Source organism: Diuraphis noxia, unplaced genomic scaffold (genome assembly GCF_037042655.1).
Source record: "Diuraphis noxia isolate RWA-SAM2 unplaced genomic scaffold, SU_Dnox_SAM2 contig0001, whole genome shotgun sequence".
NCBI classification, from domain to species: Eukaryota; Metazoa; Arthropoda; class Insecta; order Hemiptera; family Aphididae; genus Diuraphis; species Diuraphis noxia.
This window is the reverse complement of record NW_028301711.1, coordinates 61,074,429-61,098,152: the sequence shown is the minus strand read 5'-3', so window position 1 is coordinate 61,098,152 and position 23,724 is coordinate 61,074,429. Positions and strand designations below refer to the sequence as shown.

At 24.9% G+C, this 23,724-nt stretch overlaps 1 protein-coding gene across 5 annotated transcripts; it reads right to left on the bottom strand.

Moving 5' to 3' along the window:
• Positions 1-819: 819 nt before the first annotated feature.
• On the bottom strand, positions 820-19,767 carry LOC107167194 (uncharacterized). 5 transcript variants are annotated; one of them, XM_089217960.1, is made up of 6 exons: positions 19,267-19,624; positions 16,161-16,267; positions 11,139-11,289; positions 4,629-4,802; positions 4,399-4,497; positions 2,923-3,084 (listed from the first exon to the last, which is right to left on the bottom strand). In XM_089217960.1, the coding sequence occupies exons 3-6, from the start codon at positions 11,268-11,270 to the stop codon at positions 2,938-2,940; spliced, it is 552 nt and encodes a 183-aa protein (XP_089074086.1). In that variant the 5' UTR covers positions 11,271-11,289; positions 16,161-16,267; positions 19,267-19,624; the 3' UTR covers positions 2,923-2,937. The 5 variants fall into 5 exon arrangements, with proteins under 5 accessions (XP_015371614.1, XP_089074086.1, XP_089074087.1 ...); XM_015516128.2 differs by lacking the exons at positions 2,923-3,084; positions 16,161-16,267 and adding an exon at positions 820-2,429; XM_089217961.1 differs by lacking the exons at positions 16,161-16,267; positions 19,267-19,624 and adding an exon at positions 19,631-19,767.
• Positions 19,768-23,724: the final 3,957 nt, after the last annotated feature.

Here is a 23,724-nt window from a genome sequence, read left to right as displayed (position 1 = left end):
TGGCTATTCTTCTTTTCTTTGCTTTGCTTTAGTTTTCTCTTTTGATGAATATTTGTTAGCATTAGTCTCTCTACCCAGTGACAGCAACAGTATGGATATAAATAAATGCAATAAGATGTAATAATCAACAATACTAAAGACTAAGTTAATCACCAACATATTTATTTGGCACTGATATAAATGATACTATACTAATCACAGTAGACGAAGAAAAAAGATGGAGATTCTATGAAACGATTATCACTGGTCCATTATACAACTCTAGAAATAATGATAAAAAATTTAAAATACAAAAAAGTACACAAAATCTATAGATCATTCGATTATTTATTTGAAATTAGCATTTGACTTACAGTCACAACAATGATAAAACGTTTCTGTAAGAAGTATTAAAAATATATATGTTTTATAAATAATTAAATATAATGTTTTAAATTGCAAACAATGTTACAAAGTTAAATGTGGCAACAACAGAAAAATAAAATGTTTCAACTTACATTTGTACAATTGTAACTAACAAAATTTAATTAAATTTATATTACTGGACGGATAATGTCTTATTGATTTTGATTATTTAGTGCACGTTAAAATCATAAAATTGACAAAATTATATACCAATACATAACATATTATGTATAAGTAAATTTATCATTATCTATTTATGTACAACTAGGTAAACAGTATAGAAATAATTAATACTATGTAGATATCTTAATTCAATGACATTTTAAACACAATATTAGAAATTTTTTTTAAATAAATATTGAAGTTTGTTAAATACATAATTGTATTACAATAATAACAACAGTAAAAAAATGATAAGATTTGAAAATTTGAATTTATATTACAAAACTTAGATAATAGTTATCCACTCTGTAGAATATATATCATGATTTTTTTTAAGTATTAAGGTATGTAAGCTCATAATATTTTACAATACAAACATATTTATAAACAATTCGTGCATTGCTTATGCTGTCACAAAAATTATATTAACATCAATGCGTCCAGATTTTTGTATGATTAGGAAAAAATTTTTTGGTAATAGTTGGTTTAAATGCAAAAAAACACATAATTGATTACATATGAATAAAAAGAAAATAATGTGAAATTATTGTAATGATAAAAGCATAAACAAAATTGTCCAATATAGAAAAATAAAACATTTTTGTTTTTGATAAAAAAAAATATAATATTTTACAATACATAAATATTAAGTACAAAAAAAAAAAAAAATAAAAATAAAATCAAACAGATATTTATCATAAAACTTAATATAGACTTTTGAATAAGTAACAAAGATTTTCCTATTTAGAAAAGAGTTTCATTTTGCTAATCATTAACACATATAGATTTAATAACAAATTAAATAAAATATAAAAAATTTTTAACAAATTAAATAATAATAATAATAAAACGTCTTAGTTTAAAAAATAACAAAAATCAATAATTAAGCTGATTATTTGGTAAAAAATAACCAAATGAATAGAGAGGTTGGTATATTTTATTTTACTATTACATACATAGAACATATATATATTATATATATACTATAATAAGTACAATATTTGCTTCAATGGCAATTATTTACATTGCCAATTATTATTTTTATAAAAAAGATTAAATATATTTTTTATTTAAATAACTCTTATACATCCAATTTAATTTGATCTAAATGAACATATTTAAATAAAAACGTATTAATGTTTATGTGTTCACTGTACTGTTACTAATTGACAAGAATAACTAGCGTAAAATGCATTTATACTGCGTACGATTTTGATTAATGTACTTGTAAAGTTTTCTGTAATTCTACATTGTTTAAAAATTTTAAATAAAATGATTTATGTAGTTTTACTGTAAGAGCCTCTAATTAAGTACTTAAATAAGTAATTATAAAAACTGAATTATTCAAATATATTTATTTTATAAATTTCTTAAAGTGAAATAATCAATTATATTATTTAAAACAGTTATGTATATTTTTTTACTAATACATATTCTACAGTGAATCATAAACCAAATAATCAGCTCTTGGAAAATTAAATGATATTTTGTAATGGCATACGAATAATAATTTCAAAAATAGCCATAAAATGTCATCAAAAATATATGTTAGTATAAATATTAAATTATATTATATTGATTTCTAACAAAAATGATTGTGATGTTTGATTAAAAAGTATTATTATATATTAAATATTAGTAAAATAAATATGATAGATGGTGATGAATTATATATATATAGAAATTAGTAAACAAAACAGAGTAATACCATCTCATTATTGTGTATATCAGTATGATGCTGTTGATGTGGTTGTTTGTTTATGAACTGCTATGTTTCCTTGCGCAATTTCTCCGCGTTGTATTGCTTGATATTTCAATAAAGCGTCATAGCCATAGGCAAACATTGCAGCAAATCCAAATAACTATATTAATAAAAAAAAATTTGTTAGTACTGCTTTATGATTATCATTTACAAATTCAATACTTCTCAAATAATTTATGTTTGTAGATAACCTTTTAAAGAAGAATAAATAATGAAGAAAGTTATATTAATAGATTGATAAGTACCTAACTAGACATTTTCAGAGTGAATTGGTATATAATAAAAAATAAAAACAATTATATGTGAATCGATAAAATATACATAAAACAATTTTTCATGAGCCAAAATAATAAAGTAATACAACAATTGAATTAAAAGTTGTTCGATTCAAAACAAGACTATAAGTTCTACAGTATGCTAAGAAACAGTATTATTTAGATTGTGATAATTTTGATGAAAAAAAATATTTTTAATAATTTAAAAAGTACAAGTTTTATAGAAAAAAATGAATGATTAACCAATTTTATCCTAATACCAATTATGATTATAGGCTAGCATTTTACTTGTTAAATAAATTAAGTTTTCATAAATACTAACACAGTTTATTTTTAATTGCTTATTTTAGGTTCTAGCGGAGCGAGGAATGTATTGATTTTACCCTGATATGTGTTTTGTATTAATTTTTTTTTTCGTCTTTCATCACGTTTTGGGGCAGTAAAAGTGCTTCGATTTTTGACTTCAGTACCTCTTTCGATCTGAAAGTGAATTTAGTTGGTACTTCGAATGGTCAAAATTAAAAAATTGCCAGTAATTGGGATAAACAAACTAAAAATTAATACATTTTTATACACAATCAATTTTTGACAAAATCGATTTTGATTTTTGATGTAACTTTAAAATGGCCATAGATACATGACATTTTCACCGAAAGCTTATATAAGTATATTCTATCCATCATGAAATTTTCAAAAAATGTCGATTAAAGTTGAACTATTTATAGGCATATGCAATTTACTTAAAAATTACGGTAATGTTCAAATTATCTTAGAAATTCATAAAAGATTTTCTCTTAAAATCTAAGATTTGAAAATTTAATACAAGGCTCCGAACATATTTTTACAATAGCAAAGCAAAGATAAAAGAAATACATAATCACAATTTTTTTTACAAGCATTCAAAGTTTGAATTTTGACAAAATGTGTAAAAATCATGAAAATTCGCAAATCATTTTCAGCTAGAAATTCATAAAAAAATTTCTTTTTAAATCTAAGATTTGAAAATTTTTAATAATCTATAATATATCCTAGACAGATAAACTGTCACCGCTCATAATCGTTTTTCGTATACAATGATATAATATCATTGGATTCAAATTTAATTCCATCCATTACAGTGACCCACTTATAAGCTACTGTAGAGCAGAGTGGCATCCACGACTTCCCGCTTTTTTTTTTTTTTGATAAAGGTAGACGAACATATTATAAGGAATCTTGTATTTAATTTTGTATCTTAGATTTAAAATGAAAAATTTCTATGAATTTCTAACTCAAAATTATTTGTAAAGTTTTGTGATTTTTGTATATTTTGTCAAAATTAAAAATTCACTCAGAAAAAATTATTGTTGATTTCACTCAATTTTATTTTTAATTCCCACTAACAACAACATTCTACCGTGCAAAAATTTTGTTATTGCCATTAATTCAATAAAAGACTAATAAATAATCGAAAATTTCATATGCCTTTAAATAAATATGAATCAAAATATTTAGAAAATGTTATGATGCATAAAAAATGTATAACCGTAAACACCAGAAATTTTCACCAAATGTTAGAATTACCTACTAATTTCCACACATGGTAAAATTTTTGACATTTTCAATGACTTATAGCTATGAAACATTTTAAAAAAATTGTAAATTATTTTTCAGTTAGAAATTCATAAACATTTTTTTTTTTTAAACTAACATTAGACATTTCAACAAAAGATTCCCCAGAAGTTTTTAAATTAAAATCTTAGTTCAAGTAAAAAATTTGAACAATGATATTATAGATAATTTATTTTTACTTACCAAACTTATCATGTAGCTAAAATGCAAACCAGTATAAGCAGCTGCAGAGGATGCCGACAAAATGTAAAGAATTGGCCAACAAACATTAAAAATCATCTCCTAAAATTATTAAATTATTCACCTATTTAAAAACTTCAATACATAATAAAACATTTGAAAAAAATTATTAGAATTTTATTAAGATATATTATATTGTTTGTAGTAATCATTTTCAGTTTGATAATACTTACAATTTTAAGCCACGGTATTTTATAAAAGCATTCTACCACATGAAATATATAGAATACCAACATGAATAACGAAAACCAAAATCCAAACATTGATATTGAAGTGACGGCACTATTTTGATACCACATACTGTATGTAGAAAATGACACTGCTATTAGACTTAATAAAACAAACACCTAAAGATAAATATAATTATATAAATTAATAATTTAATGACATCAGAAGGTAGATATTATGTTATCTATTGAAATGTTTGAATTCAAATTAAGATTATTAATGACTTTTAAAATTTAGAAGTATTATAATGTAACACAGTGTCGGTCTGGCATACTAAAGACTCATGGGTCAGATTTTAAGAGGCACCATTATAAACTGTCTCATTCTTTGTAAAGAATAATTGCACTTAAAAATGATGTACCTTTTAATATTTCAATAAATACTTTGCGCAGTACATACTCCCTATAAAGACAAAGAACACACCAAGCAGTTAAATATTTAACGAGACCCTTAAAAAACTGTAGAAGCCCTGGCTGTGTTTGTGGACCAGTAGCCATGGCAAAACCAACTTGCATATACAGTATAGCAGGTTCGGACTGGCCCAGACCACAGGTCCGCACTGGGCACCTGGCTAGTTTGGGCCCTTTGACTTCACATTCATATTTTAAATTAAATATATTATCATTGTTTTAGTAACTGACATTTACGTATATTTTACATTTACAAAAAGAAATTAGATCTAGAAGAGATAATGCTGATAGTATATTTATAAATCTTCATTCTAAAGTTAAACATTTTATTATAGAAATAAATAAAGAATTATAATTAAATAGTAGTAATTTCACTGTAAATATTGATTTTAATAATGGGAAATCTATAGGTAGAGAATCAAAAAAAAATATGGCCGGTGAAAAAGCAACAGATGAACGACCAAATATGTCATTAACTAATACATTTAAATTCAAAACTTTTAATTAAATCCATATGCAAATAGCTTGGATACACGATTTATTAGTAATTCAAAATTACTAATTGATTGCATTTGCTTGGATCCCAAAAACTTTGATTCTATAAAAAATTATGTACCAGCAAAATATGCATTACCTACTAGAACTTTCTATTTTAACATCTATCGATAGAAATACATCGGCATCTGAATTACAACAATTTGCTTTCCAGTTTTATTCTATCACTAAAACTTTTAAAGACACATTCATATTTTTATCTGAAGAGCCTCAATCTCCTATTTATGATAATGAACTAGATTTAGACCAAGACTAAGCATCATTTGTTGATTTGTCCAATAATTGTAAAACATGTAATAACCAGTGGTTGACTTGGGGGGGGGGACGCGGGGGGACTGAGTACCTCAACTAATTTTTTGGATACGCTAGCGTACCCCTACTTCTTAGGTTAGGTTATACTAGGGACTATGCTATAGGCTAGGGACGCTACATTCTAAAAGTAGCTAGAGTACCTCTACTACTTTATCTCCAAGTCAACCACTGGTAATAACTGTTTACGATGTGCATTCAATGTATTACATAATATAGTTCAACAATCAGGTTGTTTTAACAGTATAATATATTATGCATATAAATTTGTATTAACACTATCATGTACCCTGCAAGTTACTTGTGAGAGAACGTTTTCAAAATTAAAAATATCAAAACAAATTAATATCAGCTATTTCCCAAAAAACAATGGAAGCATTGTTATTGATGAATATTGAAAGGAATTTTTTAATTGATAAAGAAAGTGTAATTGATACTGTTGGAAAAAGTTCTAGTGAATTATCTAAACTGTTGTTTTAAATTTGAATAATGAAAAAACATATTAACTAGCTATTTATTTATGTTTTTTGTTTAATTATTTTCATTTAAATATTTATTATATTATGTAGGTATTGGTTTATGTTTGTCAAGGTCGAACAAATTGTTATACATTATTTTATTTATAAATTATTATTTTATTCTACCTATATGATGAATTATTTAAAGTATAATATTAAATATTAAAATGTTTCTATAATTTTCATTATTATAATATGTTTTTTCATTTTATTTAATTGTTATCCTAATTAAATACAAAAATGAACAAGTAAATAGTGGAGCTAATAATGTTTAGTATATCCTAAGGGCACATTGATCAGACTGCAGGCTGGGCCTTTTGACGCCAGACTGGCCCTGATACAGTAAACTAGGTATTTTAACTAAGATTAGTATATTATTTTGTTTTCTTGTTAAATCTTTAAATACTAAGAGTTCAAAATTTTAGAATCCGAAATAACAAATACGGGTAACAGATTCATTGGAACCAAAAAAATTATAAAATTCATATTTTAAGTAGCCAAAAATGTTTTTGTTTGTTTTTAATAATTTTGTCATTTTGGGATGGTAAAAACTGCAAGCAGAAATTAAATATTAAAACTTAATATGGTCGGTACTTTTAAATAGATAACATTTAAAAATGTTATAGTTGCTCTAAAAAATATAAAACATAACTACAAAACCTGAAGCTAAAATTTAGTTAGTGGCATTTATAATGGATAAAAATTGTTCAGAAAACAATTACTATTTAGTTTAAATCATTGACTATAAACCATTTTAGAATTTAAAATTATTCATAATTATTAATTTTTATCAAACATTTTTTTATAAAATCAAACAAAAATTATTTTAGCTAGTTCTATAAACTAGCATCTTACAATTTTAATATACTATTTAGTTTCATTTAACTCTTAAAAGGATGCCCATGGACACAATTATTAATAAAATCATAATCAGAAAAGTAAAACGATCATTTTTAAATCATTTTTTTCATAATTTGTGTATATAACGAAAAATGCTTTTTTTAAATTTCACACAATATATTATACTGTTATTTCTTGCCAATTCTTACTCATAAGATCAATGACATAACTAAAAGGGATCAGAAGATGCAGTTATACTTAGGCCGTTCACATAGAGGACTTAGGAACATAATGCAGTTTTATTTCTATTAAGAGGATGTAACATCCGTATTTCTGTCTCAGTCTTACAAACGCATAACTAGAGGTCGGATTTTTATGATTTTACATATTTGTTTCTAGTTTATGCAGTTAAGTGGGAGTGAGAAATCTTTACGATTCATGAAACACAGAATTCATAGGAAAAAATTTATTCTGCATAAAATAGCATATTTTATGGGTTAGAGAATATTTAACACGTTAGAGAATATTTGAGAATATTTTTGTAATGTCGGCATATAATGAATATATTTTACGTATATCAGCACTTTGATAGGTATAATGTTCACTAAATAATTCTGTTTATAAATAATTAATTTCTGGATTTTAATAAAAATTAATCTCCAGGTATTTCTTATCGATAGCACGTAAATTATTTCGTTAGCTAAAATAAATTTAAACGGAATTTTTTTTAATATTAAAAGAATATTTTGCATATTAAAGGACATAAAACATCATATATCTGGTATTTTAAAAGAATATTAAGAGAATATATTGCCTAATTTATGCGACATAAAAACATCATATTTTAAGGATTTTAAGAGAATATAAATCCGACCTCTACGCATAACATAGCAAATTTATGCTCAGTAGTTCACGTTTTTCTCCGTTAGCTTATTTAGAGTGAATAGACCTATTATGAAACTCAGTAGCAAGAACATTATCTGTGTTTTGTAGGAAGTATTTTTATAATAATTCAGTTTTTAAGTGAGTTATGTGCAAATTTATTTTACAATTTATTGTACGCTCATAACTCACATAAAAACTGAATTATCGTAAAAATACTTCCAATAAAACACAGATTATATTCTTACTATCGAATTTCATAAGAGGTCTATTCACTCTAATTTTTAAGCTAACGGAGTAAAACGTGAACTGCTGAGTGAAAATTTGCTTCGTTACGTGTTTGTAAGACTGAGACAACAAATATGGATGTTGCACCCTCTAAGAGAATGTTAGTGCACTAAATTGTTTTTTCTTATTAACCCATATGCAATGCAGCAAATCTGCATTCACTACAACCAATGTAATTAGGTTTAGTATTTGTATTAGAGTGAGTATGACCTATGATCAAACTTAAATTAAGCACATTAACTTTGTCCTCATGTTGGTTTTTTACGATATTTAAATTTTTTAACGAGTTATGAGATGTAAAATAGGTATATACATATAAAAATGCTTATAACTTGCATAAACATTGAAATATTTAAAAAAGGTAATTTATAATTTAAGAACACAAATAATTATTCTTAACTTAAAGTTTGATATTAGATCAATTCATTCTAATATTAAAGCTAACTATACAAAGTTGATTCAAATTAACGCAAATTTTCTATGTTGCATATGGGTCATCCTCTTAATATTAACATACCTAATATTTTAAAATTCTTTGAAAAGCATTTATTATATAGCATAATGTTTCTAAATTTAACTGTATAAACTGTAATATTATATAGTTACCAAATTATCAATATTTGGTTAATTGTACAGGTAATAGAATTAATTGGTATTATGTATTATTAAAATACTTGAAAAACTATTTAAACAAAAATTGAAACATATTGTTTTACTATGAATAAATAAAAAACATTAGCTGTAATAATTTTATATTAAGAGCTTTAAAAATAAAAAAAATAAAAAAATAAAAAACATTATGTATATTATAATTAAATATAATATGTAAATATAATTATATGTGTTAAATATTAAGTAGGTAAGTAGTACTCACTAGTACCTCAGGTTTAATAAAAAAAAAATATTTCAATGATTTATTAAATAAAATACAATTTACAATATTTATTGTTTAACTTGTTAAACAATTTATCGACTATTTCAGCAAATCCTGATTTCCTGGTTAATTCATTCACCTAATGAGATCCTGTTTCACTATAAATTGAATATGGTATATAATTTATTTTCTGAAAGACATAAAAACAACATTATGTGCATTATTTCTTATGATTGTTTTCAGCAAAAAAATGTTCAACCTTAAAATCATTTTTAATGTAACAGCTTATATTCTTATAAGTTAAAACTATTTTATCATATAACTTTATTTATTTAATAAAGAGTTTAATGATAAAATAGTTATAGTTTTATATCTTTCATTTTATGAGATTGCATTCCGATTCATTTGTCCTTCAAGATTACTTAATTTCACTATCAGTGTGGTGTAATTAAAATAAAATCATTAAATATTGGTAAGTGTAAAGTAATGTCTCCTACTAGGTGTCGCTCACCAATTATCAATAATTATAAAATAAATGATGATGTACAAAACACAATTATAAAATTTGAGATTTAGGTGTTGTTCATTCATTCAACTCTTTCCTTCAATAAGAATTATTTAAACATAATTTTTAAAAAAAACCGTCTAATACATTAGGATTCATAAATAGAACATATGAAATGTTTGCTAATTTTAAACTCTTTATTCATCTTTAAATTGTTCTACTCTAGAGAACAAATCAGTTATATAATCATTCTCTGGTGATGTTCACACAAAAAGTCTTGAAGCTATTCAAAATTAGTTTTTTGGATTTATTCAATACAAACGTGATATCCCTCATCAACCTAACTTCCAATATACACCATTAATAATCCAATTAAATATGATCACTTTTATTTTTTCAGTCTAGCTGAAGGAAGAAAACCCTATAAATAAATTAAATTATTTAATGAAGTCCAAGTCCATTTATTTAATTTTCTTACTTTTGATTGTTATTATCATTATATTACTTATTATACATATGTATATTTTTTTCTCATAGAAATATATTTTTGTTTTTCTTATAATCTTGATATTAATACTTTATTTTTAATTGTTTTATTGTTTTTAGATTAATTTTTACTGTTATTTAGTCTAATTAGATTTAAGTTTAAGATGTAATATCTATAAAAATTATTATTGGGTTTGTCTTACTGGAGATAATAATAAATAATTAAATACATAATTAAAAAAATAAATAATAGATATCTTTTTATAAATCAATTATCTTATTTGTTGGTTTTTAATGTAACTATTAAAAGTTAAACAAATCTGTATTTACTGTTTATTTTAATTGTGTCAATAATAAATAAATTTCTTTTAAAATATCAAATTTACAAAACCAGCTATAAACTTCTATACCAGTGTTTCCCAAAGGGTGTGCTGTGAAATTTGAAAGGTGTCCCGCGGCAACTTGTACTTTTTTTATTAAAAAAAAAACATTATAAAATGATTATATTTATATTTAGATAATACTTATTCAGTGTCCCATGACTTGACTTATAATATCTAGTAATAAGGTGCCATGATAGAAAAAAAGTTTGGAAACCACTGTGCTATATGAATTATTTTAATTTTAAAAGTTACAATAAGTTTATTAATACAAATTGCCTTATAATGATTAGCGGATAGCTTTAAAGTTGTAAAATGGGTAATTAATTTTCAAATTTTAAACTATAATGTCTATGATTTTATACTGTATGAATTTAAAACATTAGCATTTATTTTCTAGATACTTACAATTTGGGCAATTTTCAATTTTCCTTCAAGTGTGTATAGATATGCATTGTCATATCTCAGGTTTGAGATAATTTCAGTATTGGTGACTGTAGTAGTTGTGGTATGTTGACTTGGAAATCCAGGATCAGCCATTTCTTCAATTATTCAAACACTTTAAGTACATAAAAAAAATAAAGAAAGTAAAATTTGATTCAACAATTTTTTTGTATGAAATTCAATATTCTTCATAATGCAAAGTACCTAAATAATTTACAAAAGATATAGGTAGGTAAATTATTTTTTTTTTTTTAAACAGGTTGTTTAAGAAATTGGAAAAAATAAATTAAAAACTTATAAAGATTCATTTATTATTGTTGATATCTTATATAGAGTTATATATATACATTATAGTAACCTGGAAATTATGATGATTCATAAAATAACAAAATTTCTTAGAAAATTTCTAAAATGCCTTAAATGTATGGTTTATATCAACATTGCCAAAATATTTTAGGAATTATGTACCAATGTTATATAATACATTCTATGAATGTATATTTGTAATTTACTATTGTATAAGACGAGTCTGGACGCAAATGCTGCACACCTATGTTTAAACACATTTAAAAATCTGTTATCATCTTAACGACTCACACATGCCATATAAATTGGTTTGAACTTAACTCTATTTTAAGTAGTTACAACATTAAGAGATAACTATTCAGGAAAGAGTGAGTTTAGATAATATTACAGGGCTGTAGAGATTTAGAAAAATGTAATATCAAAAATAAGTAAAGTAAAATAAGTAAGACTAACAAGTACCTATCACTTTAATGATAAAATATGAGACTTAAAGTTCTATAGTAGTTAACCATGTGAAAATACATTTCAATGATAATTAATTTAGTTGTATAAATATATAAATTATAAAAAAAAAAAAAGCGGGTAAGTCGTGGATGTCGCTCTGCTGTACAGTAGTTAACTGTAATGGATGGGATTAAATTTGAATGCAATGATAGGTATCATTGTATACGAAAAACGAATCTGAACAGAGATGATTTGTCAGTCTAGGATATATTATATTTTATTATTGTCATATATTCTATTTTGAAATAAATATTTTATTTTTCAATTAAGTCGCATTTTGCAAAAGGAATAGTTAATCAATTAGTGTAGTTATCATAATTCATAATACCTGATATTATCATAGATATACGAATACCTAGTTTGAGGATAAATCGTTATCATTACGCGATTTCATGAAAATTTAAACTCAAACGCTCAAAACATTTTTCCTATAATGACACTTCAAATTTTCTCTATAGCTATTTGAAGCAAAACTTATGGAAAACATGGTGTTAAATTTTATAACCTTAGATATAAATACAACCAATATTATGAATTTTGAACTACAAAATAATTTGCAAATATTCATGGTTTTGACGAATTTTTGTCAATATTTGAAATTCAAATGCTAATAAAAATTTAATTTGAATTTCCGGTGGACATTTTTTTTGTGATAAAGATTGTAAGGAGCCTGGTATTAAATTTTCAAATCATAGGTATAAAAGGAAATTTTTTTATGAATTTCTAGAATAAAATAATTTACGAATTTTCGTGATTTTTACGTATGTTTTCAAAATTAAAATTTGAATGCATGTAAAAAAAAAATGTAGCTATATATTTATTTTATTTTTCAACTGCTATTGCAAAACTATATAATGAGCCTTGTATTAAATTCTCAAATCTTAGAATTAAAAAGAAAACGTTTTATGAATTTCGATCTAAGATGATATGAACATTGCCGTAATTTTTATGAATTGAGTCAAAATTTGAACTGTAAATGCTTATAAAAAAAATTGTGACTATATATTTCTTTTATTTTTCAAATACTATTATTACAATGTGTTAAAAGCCTTGTATTAAATTTTCAAGCTTTTCTACCGAACAAATAAATTTTTATAGATATTTATAGAAAAAAAAACTAAAAAAGTTGAAAAATTAAAATGTCAGTAAACAGCTCGAAACAACAAATCTAAATATTTTGAAAATTGTATCAAATATAGAAAATGTCTATTCAAATATTCAGTGAAAATTTCAAGTATCTGCGGTCATTTGTTTTAGTCTTTTAGAGTTACACCAATATAAGAAAATCACAAAATGTGAAATCCAGTGAAAATCCAATGTTGTAAAAATTTAAATTTCAAATGCTCATAAAAATTTAATTTGAACTTCCGGTGGACTTTTTATTAGTGATAAATATTTAAAAACTTGTAAGGAATCTCGTATTAAATTTTCAAATCTTAGGTATAAAAGGAAAATTTTTTATGAATTTCTAGGATAAAATAATTAACGAATTTTTGTGATTTTTACGTATGTTGTCAAAATTAAAATTTGAATACATGTAAAAAAAAAATTGCGGCTATTATTTTTTATTTTATTTTTCAACTGCTATTGTAAAAATATATTATGAGCCTTTTATTAAATTCTCAAATCTTAGAATTAAAAACAAAAACTTTTTTGAATTTCGATCTAAGATAATTTGAAAATTGCCGTAATTTTTACGTATTAAGTCAATATTTGAACTTCAAATACAAATAAAAAAAGAATAGTGCCTATGTATTCTTATAATTTTTTAATCACTTTAAGAATAACTTATGAGGAACTTTGTATTAAATTTTCAAGTATTTTGATAGGGCCAAAAAAATTTTATCGACACTTCAAAAAAAAATTTTCAGACAAATTGAAAATTTCAATCGTCTATAAATATCTCAAAAAAAGTCAAAATATTTTGAAAATTATATCATGTAAAGAAAATACCAATCCTAATACCTGGTAAAATTTTCAAGTATCTAGGACTTATACTTTTTGAATAATAACAAATATTTAAAATCGTTTCAGGATAAATCGTTATCGTTACGCTATTTCGTAAAAATTTAAAATTCAAACGTACTTAAAATTTTTTCTATAATGATGCTTCGAGTTTTCTCTATAGCTACTTGAAGGAAAACTTATGGAGAACTTAGTGTTGTATTTTTAATCCTTAGTTATAAACGCAAAAGATTTTATGATTTTAGATTCTAAGCGGAGCGATGAATGTATTGATTTTACCATGATGTGTTTTTTTTTTTTTTTTGTGTCTGTCATCACGTTTTGGGGCAAAAGTAAAAAATTCTTAATACTTTTCTAAATAATTGAGAAAAACAAACTAAAAATTAAGGGAAAAACGGGAAATTTTACGCACACTCATTTTTCGACAAAATCGATTTATATAAGTATATTCTATCCACCATGCAATTTTCAAAAAATTTCGACTTAAGTTGAACTATTCATAGGCATTTCAAATTTTCGATCATTATTAGTTTTTTTTTAATTAATATCGATAAAAATTTATTTGTTAGGCAGAAAAGCTTGAAAATTTAATACAAGGCTCTTAACATATTGTTACAATAGCAGTTGAAAAATAAAAGAAATTCATAGTCACAATTTTTTTTTATAAGCATTCAAAGTTTGAATTTTGACAAAATACGTAAAAATCACGAAAATTCACAAATTATTTTAAGCTAGAAATTCATAAAAAATTTTCTTTTTAAATCTAAGATTTAAAAATTTAATACAAGATTCCTTACAAGTTTTTCAATCTTTATCACAAATAAAAATTCCACCGGAAATTCAAATTAAATTTTTATGAGCATTTGAAATTTAAATTTTTACAACATTTGATTTTCACTTTTAGCGATTTCCTTATTTTGGTGCAACTCTAAAACAAATTACCACAGATACTTGAAATTTTGACTGAATGTTTATATAGGCGTTTTATATATTTGATAAAATTTTCAAAATATTTAGATTTGTTTTGAGCTGTTTACTGATATTTTAATGTTTCAACTTTTTTAGTTTTTTTTTCTATAAATATCGATAAAAATTTATTTGTTCGGTAGAAAAGCTTGAAAATTTAATACAAGGCTTCTAACACATTGTAACAATAGAAGTTAAAAAATATTAAAAATTCGTAGACACGATTTTTTTTTATAAGCATTTAAAGTTCAAATTTTGACTAAATACGTAAAAATTACGGCAATGTTCAAATTATCTTAGATAGAAATTCATAAAAGTTTTTCTTTTTAATTCTAAGATTTGAAAATTTAATACAAGGCTCCTAACATATTTTTACAATAGAAGTTGAATAATAAAAGAAATACATAGTCACAATTTTTTTTTATAAGCATTCAAAGTTTGAATTTTTACAACATATTATGTAAAAATCATGAAAATTCGTAAATTATTTTTAGCTAGAAATTCATAAAAAATTTTCTTTTTATATCTAAGATTTGAAAATTTAATACAAGGCTCATAATATATTTTTACAAAAGAAATGCGTAGTCACAATTTTTTTTTTACAAGCATTCAAAGTTTGAATTTTGACAACATAATAATATGTAAAAATTACGAAAATTTGCAAATTATTTCAAACTAGAAATTCATAAAAAATTTTCTTTTTAAATCTAAGATTTTAAAATTTTTAATAATCTATAATATATCCTAGACAGATAAACCGTCTTCGCTCAGAATCGTTTTTTGTATACAATGATATAATATCATTGGATTCAAATTTAATTCCATCCATTACAGTGACCCACTTGTAACCTACTGTACAGCAGAGCGACATACACGACTTAACGGCTTTTTTTTTTTCTCGATTTTTTTTAAAATTGTTGGAAAATGTTTACTTTTGACCTCTATAATGCACCAAGGATATTCACTTGTACATCGGAAACCACCCCCAAAGTTTGAAATTGAAGCATTATTTCGACTAGTTATGCTGTACACAGACACAAAAACAAACATAAAAAAAAAAAAACACATCATTGTAAAATCAATACATTCATCACTTCGTTCAGGATCTAAAATATAATAGGTATGAATTGAAGACCGCATTATTTTTAATACATATTGTAGTAATATATATATAAATATATAAGATAAGATAAGGTGTACGACTGTAGGCTATGCTATTAATATATCGTTGGGTTTTCCTCGTACCTTATACTTATAGTCGGCTTCAGCCTTCTGTCTTTTGTCAACAAGTGTAATAGTAGTGTTCATACAGTACGTGTGAGCACTGTGAGCTATATAGTGTGTGTCACGTACTGTAACAATAAGTGACAATCATTACCTAATATTATAACCGAATAGTGTTTTTCTTAATTATATAAAAATACGTTAGACCATTCAGTTTAATTAACCCCATCCTACAATATTAATATTTTTGATCTGCAGACTGCAATTAGAAAATTTAATTACTATTTCTTTATGTGTTTTTATATGCTTTACTTTGCATACAAATATATGAGGTAACTCAGAAAAACTGAAATCTAAAACAGATGATATTGATAGTACAACAAGTACAAAATATTAAGAGGACATGCATGTGTTGTCTCAATCTTACAAAGTGCATAACATAGCAAATTTTATTTAGATGACTACCTCGTTTTTCTTTTACTTTATTTTAATTTTGAAGCAAGTTAAAAGTTTTTTTTAATTTTAAAATTGTACATTTTTAATACATCTTAAAATATTTAAAGCTTGCTTAAAAATTAAAATATAATTAAAAAAACTCATGAGATTGTCTGAATAATAGTCTTGCTATAAAATTATATAGGAGGTCAATTCACTCAGATTTTTAAACTAACATAATTAAATATGATCTGTACGCATAAAAATTATGTAACAGTTTATTGGTTGAAAAAAAATTGTGTTGTTCTTTTTATGAATTCTGATATCGGCAAAACTTTTATTTTCCTATATTTATATTAATTTTTTTTTATTCCATTATTATTTTGTATTTGATATTTTATGCATTATCTATTAATAAGAATTTAACTAAAGTTTAGTAGTAAAATAATAAATGTTGTTTATTTAATTCATAATAATTAAGTTAATTAAATAAGAAAATAGTCTACTTAAAATTTAATTAGCACAATCAAAGAAACCAAAATAAACGTGAGAAGTTTTTTGTTGTATGCTGCTCTGCCGATTTAAGTATCAGTGTTCAAAAACCATAACCCTGTGTACAACTGTAGCCATACCACAAAATAGGTTAAAACCAATTTTCCTATTGCAACCAGACCACTCACTATTTATACATAATTCAATAGTCAATACGAAAACTATTGTTTCATAAAATCGATGTCATTTTTAATATTTCTTATATTATTATTCTGCTTACCGTATTAAACACAAATTAAAATTCTCACATCATGAAATAGAAATAAATTGTTTAAAAATTTACAATTGAATCAATACTATTTTTAACTTATAGAGAAATTGATACTATTTTTTTAATTTTTTTTTTATCTTGGGCAATAAAATATGAAATTTAAATTGGTATTACAAGAAAAATCTTAGGACAAATAAAGTGACTATTGAATCAATGTATAACATAATTCTATCATTTAAACAATAAATTACTTTTATCACCAATAATATAAATTATTTATATAAAGCAATCAAATTGTATTTATTTTTAATTAGTATGTCCTACATCTATTACAAATTATTTATTAATTAATTATATCTAAATGGGTTGAACCTAATTCTAAATAAGATAAAACTAATTACAGATGACACTAAAATACATTCAATTTTTTTTAATTGTTAGTTAAAAATTACATTTACAATCTATTTATACAATAAGTATGATATGATAAATTGTCAAATTGTATAAAATCATACAACTCTATATAAAATCTAAAGAAAATAAAATTATAATATTATAATAGTAGTAATAGTCATGATTATAAATAAAATTAGGTGTGGTCTATCATTGTGTACTAATTTTAATCAACATTTTAGAAGCAATTTTAATTTTTTTTCATTCAATACTTAAATAATTTAGCTGTTAATGTTTTTATATTTTCAAAAATATGTTGAGAATCTAAAATGTTATCTACTAACAGTCTCTTTCTGTTCTGGGGTTTACTTTATCTGGAAGTAAACATTCCATATAAAAACTGAAAATAAAAAACTTAATATGTTTATTCAATCACATTAAATCTAATTAACATACATTTTTAAAAAACTGATTGCTTTATTGTTACGTAGGAGTCTAGAAGGATCGCAGTAATGGATGGATTAGATTTAAATTCAATGATTTAAAACTAACCATTGTATAAAAAAATGACTAGACTATTATTAGGCATTGGTACTATAGAAACTAAACTATACTATATAACTATAATATACTAAATTAATGTTTGTCAAAAAATGTATTTAAAAATTTCATTATTCGTAAAATATATAAAATATATACATCCTATAGGTTAATTTATTTGAAAATTGAAAATTTACAATACACCTAAAAAAGTCTTAAAAATCCCCAGAATAGAAATAAGGACATTAAATTTGATTGCAATTTTCTATAATTTGTTATGATCATGAAATAATTTTCTATTTGGAATAGTAGATACCTATAGTTTTGATATCTATCTAAGTTATAAAAAGTATTGTATTTAGGTATGTCATATTTTTATGTGATAAGTACCATACATATTATAATAAATATTACATAAATTATATACATATTTAAATTAATCGCATGCAAGTACCATACATATTATAATAATAAGTATGACATAATATATTATATACATATTTAAATTAATCGCATGCATCAAGACTATTACTAACCATTAATGAATAAAAAAAACCTTAAATCTACACTGTGTTCACTATACATACAATGTGAAAATTATTGTATTATCACACATTCCTTTAATTTATTCAGATTTAAAAAACATTGTCCTTGCTCAGAGTTTAGACATATCAAACAAAAACACATACACTTCTACTTGGTATCAATAAAATATATACGAAGTAAAGCATTTATATGAATTAATTATTATAGAAAAATTCTATGGCAACAACAATGACAGCATTTTTTTGATTTTGACACTGTTTAAAAAAGAAATAACTGTTACAAGTACCTACAGCAACAATATTAGCATTGCACCCATTCCTGTGAATCATAATAGGCGAGATGTGTCGCAATATGACCAAATTTGGTAATTGGCAGGTGGACAAGGCAAAACAGATAAATTTATTACAATACTTATGCACACACACACAGTACAAGATAGTAAGTACTTACGCGGTATAGGACAATAGGACGAAAACGACAATATTTACGATGTAATCGAACGATGTGAGGGTGAGACAAACAATAACGTTGAAAATTCTACGGGAACTGTTGATGGTTAGGAGACTAATAATGCACTAACGCGAGTAACGCCACTAACTAATAATTACTTAATAGTAATAATTGTTTGGCATTCCCTACAAGCACACGTTTAACGTTGATGCGGTTTACAATAAAAAAAAATAAAAAAAAAACATTTATGACATCATAATAGCATTAAAGCACTGCTATCACTGGCGACTGTCGAAGATTGCCGATAAGGCTCGATGAACTCTGTCCGCAATGCTGTCGGACTCGGACGTTTACGTTTACTCACCGTCACACCGTTGGCGGGGCGAATAGTGTTCTGTATTCTCTATGGACTCTATGACACTGTTCCGACTTCCGTCCGTGAGCCAACGCTCCCGCAACGATGGGAGTGTTTCGAACCCCCTCCAACATCACGCTAATTAATAAACGAACACGACACCTAACGAGTGGCGTAGACATAATAATAATATGGTCTGCACGTGACCTGTTTTTTTTGTTCAAAAACATACCTTACAGGAACTCCTCTTACTCCTCGTACAGTGATCCGATTACGATCATTTTTTTATTTTTTGAAGAAAAAATATAAAAACATAACGGGTTCATTGGAAAACATTGAATTTCAAAATTCTATTCCTAAACCATCATATAATATAATTTTTACAAATTTTATTTATTTTTTTTATTTTTTTTTATTATTGTTGTTGCAACGTAATCATATATCGAAATCTAATGCACCCTGTAAAAAATGATCCTCTGATCCTTAAAATAATAAAATTAATTAAATCATTAATCAACGAGGATTGAGAGATTATTTGATTGCAAGGCGTAAATATTTCAAACAATAAATCACAGTTTCTATTTTTGATCGACGGTACTGTTCATAGGCGTAGCGTGATGATTTTTTTTTGTGGGGAGGGCTATAGTCTTTTTCGTGGTATCAATGACGATGCTGCGACTTCTTGCTAATTACTTCACATCATGATATAATAACTATAAGGCTATAATATGATTCAGGTACAGAGGTACAGAAGACAGAACATATATCCTACAAATATAACTATAAAAAAATGTGAAGGAACAAAATAAAAAAGGACTAAAGAATAGCACATTATCAAATAAAATATAAATAAATAATATACTATACATCTTATAATTATCAAATACATATTTTGTATTTGAATTAAATATCATGTAAAAAAAAAAACATTTTAGATAGGAAATGATAACTATTTAAGAGGTTTAAACGCCTGCTTTTTGGGCAAATATATTAAGAACATCTTCAGATTTAATATTATTAGCTAAGTCTCTTTCAACATGACTATAGATTTAGGATTAAAATGATTAACTTTTTGTTTTTAATTTTTCTAGTAATTTTCCAAAAAATTTTTGTTGTTTTTTAAGTTTAACAAGTGGTGCTATTAGTGTGTGATAAAACGAATCACTAGTTTAGGATTGGTAATTTTCTACCATTACTACTTATTTATAAATAGAATTACTCAACTATATATAATACTCTGTCCAGCGAGACTGACGATCGAGCTGGCGCCGAGCTCCCATTTCCCTCTCTTTCGGCGTCGTCGTCGAACACCTGCAGTCGATCGTTGGAGACGAGCCATCGGTCGGTGGGCCGTCGGGGTGGGTATTAATCTGATATAATATTATGTAAACGATTTGGATTTTTCAGAAAATTTGGAATTACAGAAACATTAGAAACTTCAGAATTATTATGATCTGCCACAATTCTGGTCAATATATATTCTAAAGATTTGGAAGCAACTTTAGGGAACGAACTACTGCAGTTTAATAGTTTGGTTAATTTACGTCAAAAAGATTGTAGAAAAGAAGAATCGTGGGAATTATTTTTGTTCAGGATTTTCAGGTAACCATTTTAAGTATCAAAAGTGATGTACTTAGGTCCTTGTACTTTGAAGATACCATCAAACAATTTTCTATTAAGAATTCAAGAAAAGTATGTTTATTATAAATAACTTGGTACATTATATTTCTTTAGTATTATATTTTTATATTTGTATGTTATAAAATAACGTTGTACCTTGAACTAACGGGCTAAATATTATTTAATGACTATGTATCAATTCTTTTGTTGAAAATAATCTGAAGGGTTTATTTTAGTTTTCATTAGTATCAAATATATTTTAATAATTACTTATTTAATGGTTCTTATGTACTAAATTAAAAAACTAAAAGAGATGGCTTTAAAGGTTACTTGTATTTACTTACTAATTATATTAACATTTTATAAACCTATATTAATTATGTTAAATGAGCAAAATTGATGTGATAAGAAATTAATAGCATGATGAGGGAATAACCCATCAGTAATATAATTTTAAAGTTTAAGTTTTAAAGCGTGTATGTACATCAACTAAAACTTCTTATATTTCAATCTTATGTGGCCGTGGGGCCCACACAACCTTAAATCCAGCCCTGCCTTTTAATATGGAGTATAACGATAGATTAAAAATCTGTCGTTAGTCAAAGAATTTCGTAGCCATGTTTTTATTCACCGCATTACTTAAAATTATCTCTCACATGTGGAGGTATAAAACAGTAAACTTTTACACAAGGAGCTAAATAAACTTCTGGGGCGGCTTAAGAGGACGTGTCACCAAAAATTTCTGGAGTGCTATAGCCCCCTTAGCACCCACCATTCTATGCCTATGGGGCTGTTAACAAGTTTAGTGTGTACTGTGTATCAGTAGGACTGTAGCACATGCGTAGATAGCCCGGTAGTCTGTAATATACTCATTAACAAATAATTATCATTATTACGACAACTACTGCAAAGAGTGCAAAGGCCAATAGGTGAGAGGTGACGGCAGCGAAATTGTGTATTGCCCAATTATTGTCCCTAACTAAAAAGATAGCCGTGCCTACGTGGTATGTAATATATGTATACTATGTATAGTATTCGTCCAACAAGCAAACGACAATAACGATACACCAAATTTGCGTTTAGTAGAACCCATTTTGTGTTGATAGCTTTAATAAAAATGAATGAATAAATGAATAAAAAAATATATAAACTAGAGCTTGGATGTTAATCAACAAAATTGTATTAAAATAACTATGAATTTAAAAATGTTAAAATATGCAATTAGGTATATGCCTTATTAGAGCATAATATTAAATATACCTACCTATTTTTTTCAACAAACACTTATATGCAAAAAACGTTAATATTAATTTAAAAAAATATTTTATCTGCTATTAAACGTGTATTTTTTTTTATTATTACTTTATTTTTATTTCCTCTGAATCTGTTACATAAATTTTGAACAATAAGTGAAATTGATGAATTTGATAGTTATGGCGTAAAGAACGGATTAAATATATCTTCCAGTGAAGGCACTTTTACACAAATGTGTATTTAAAATTACTTTATTACAAAATTGGAAGTATTCAAATATTAAATAGGAAGAAAAAATACCTATTAGTTAAAGTGGCCGATCCATTAAAGTTAAATTTTATATAGGTTAAGCACTTTAAGTTGGTAACTACAACTTATTACCAGCGATAAAGATTAGACTATATAATAATAATTTTGTTAATATTTTCAAAGTTGAAAAACCTCCGAGGCTTCGACGATCCTATTTTGTTTTTATAAATATCTAACCTTACAATTTTCTACGGGTCTTACTCATAAACCATAGGCGCAACTAGACCAATAATTTTAGGAGTGCACAAATAGTGAAAAGCTCACTGACCCGTAGGGGCAAAGCCCCCCCCCCACACCATTCATCCCATTAGTTTTCATATTACATTTATAAAAAAAAATAACTACTAATGTAAAATATCTATAACATACATACCTACTTTGTTTTAATAGTGGTACCTAATACAATTTATAGGTTAACAAAATTAAATGATCAGAATCAGAACTAAATATTTTAACATGATTTTGCTTGAATGAAAATTATATTTATTTTAAATTTGTTCACTTTTCAAACTATTTGTTATATACTACTCAATATTTAATATTGATGAATTAGTAAATCTTTGTTGCAGCCCTTGAAAGAATAGAGTGACACAAATCAAAATATAAAATATATTTTTCATGAGTATTCGAGTATTTATTCCAAATACTTTTCAAAAGTATTTTACACAAAATTGCATAGATATGTTAAACTATAAACTGTGTGGCTATGTCTACAGTTATAATATTATAGACAATGTTTTTATTAGATAAATAAAATTGGTAGATATATTAACCATTATAATAAAATATATCCACACATTTCACCATGTCCTCAAAAAACTTCCAGTCGATCCTATAGGTCCTGACGGTTTATTAATTTGAAAAAGTAAACATTTTTTTTATCAAACATTTGAATTTTTAAACGATTAGGTACTCCAAAT

Bases quoted from the DNA above. Each gene is read 5' to 3' on its own strand.
- LOC107167194 (XM_089217961.1), bottom strand. From the start codon at position 11,270: ATGGCTGATCCTGGATTTCCAAGTCAACATACCACAACTACTACAGTC. The intron at 4,803-11,138 runs GTAAGTATCTAG...ATTTATCTTTAG, and splicing joins AATTGAAAATTGCCCAAATT to GTGTTTGTTTTATTAAGTCT. The intron at 4,498-4,628 runs GTAAGTATTATC...TAATAATTTTAG, and splicing joins AAATACCGTGGCTTAAAATT to GAGATGATTTTTAATGTTTG.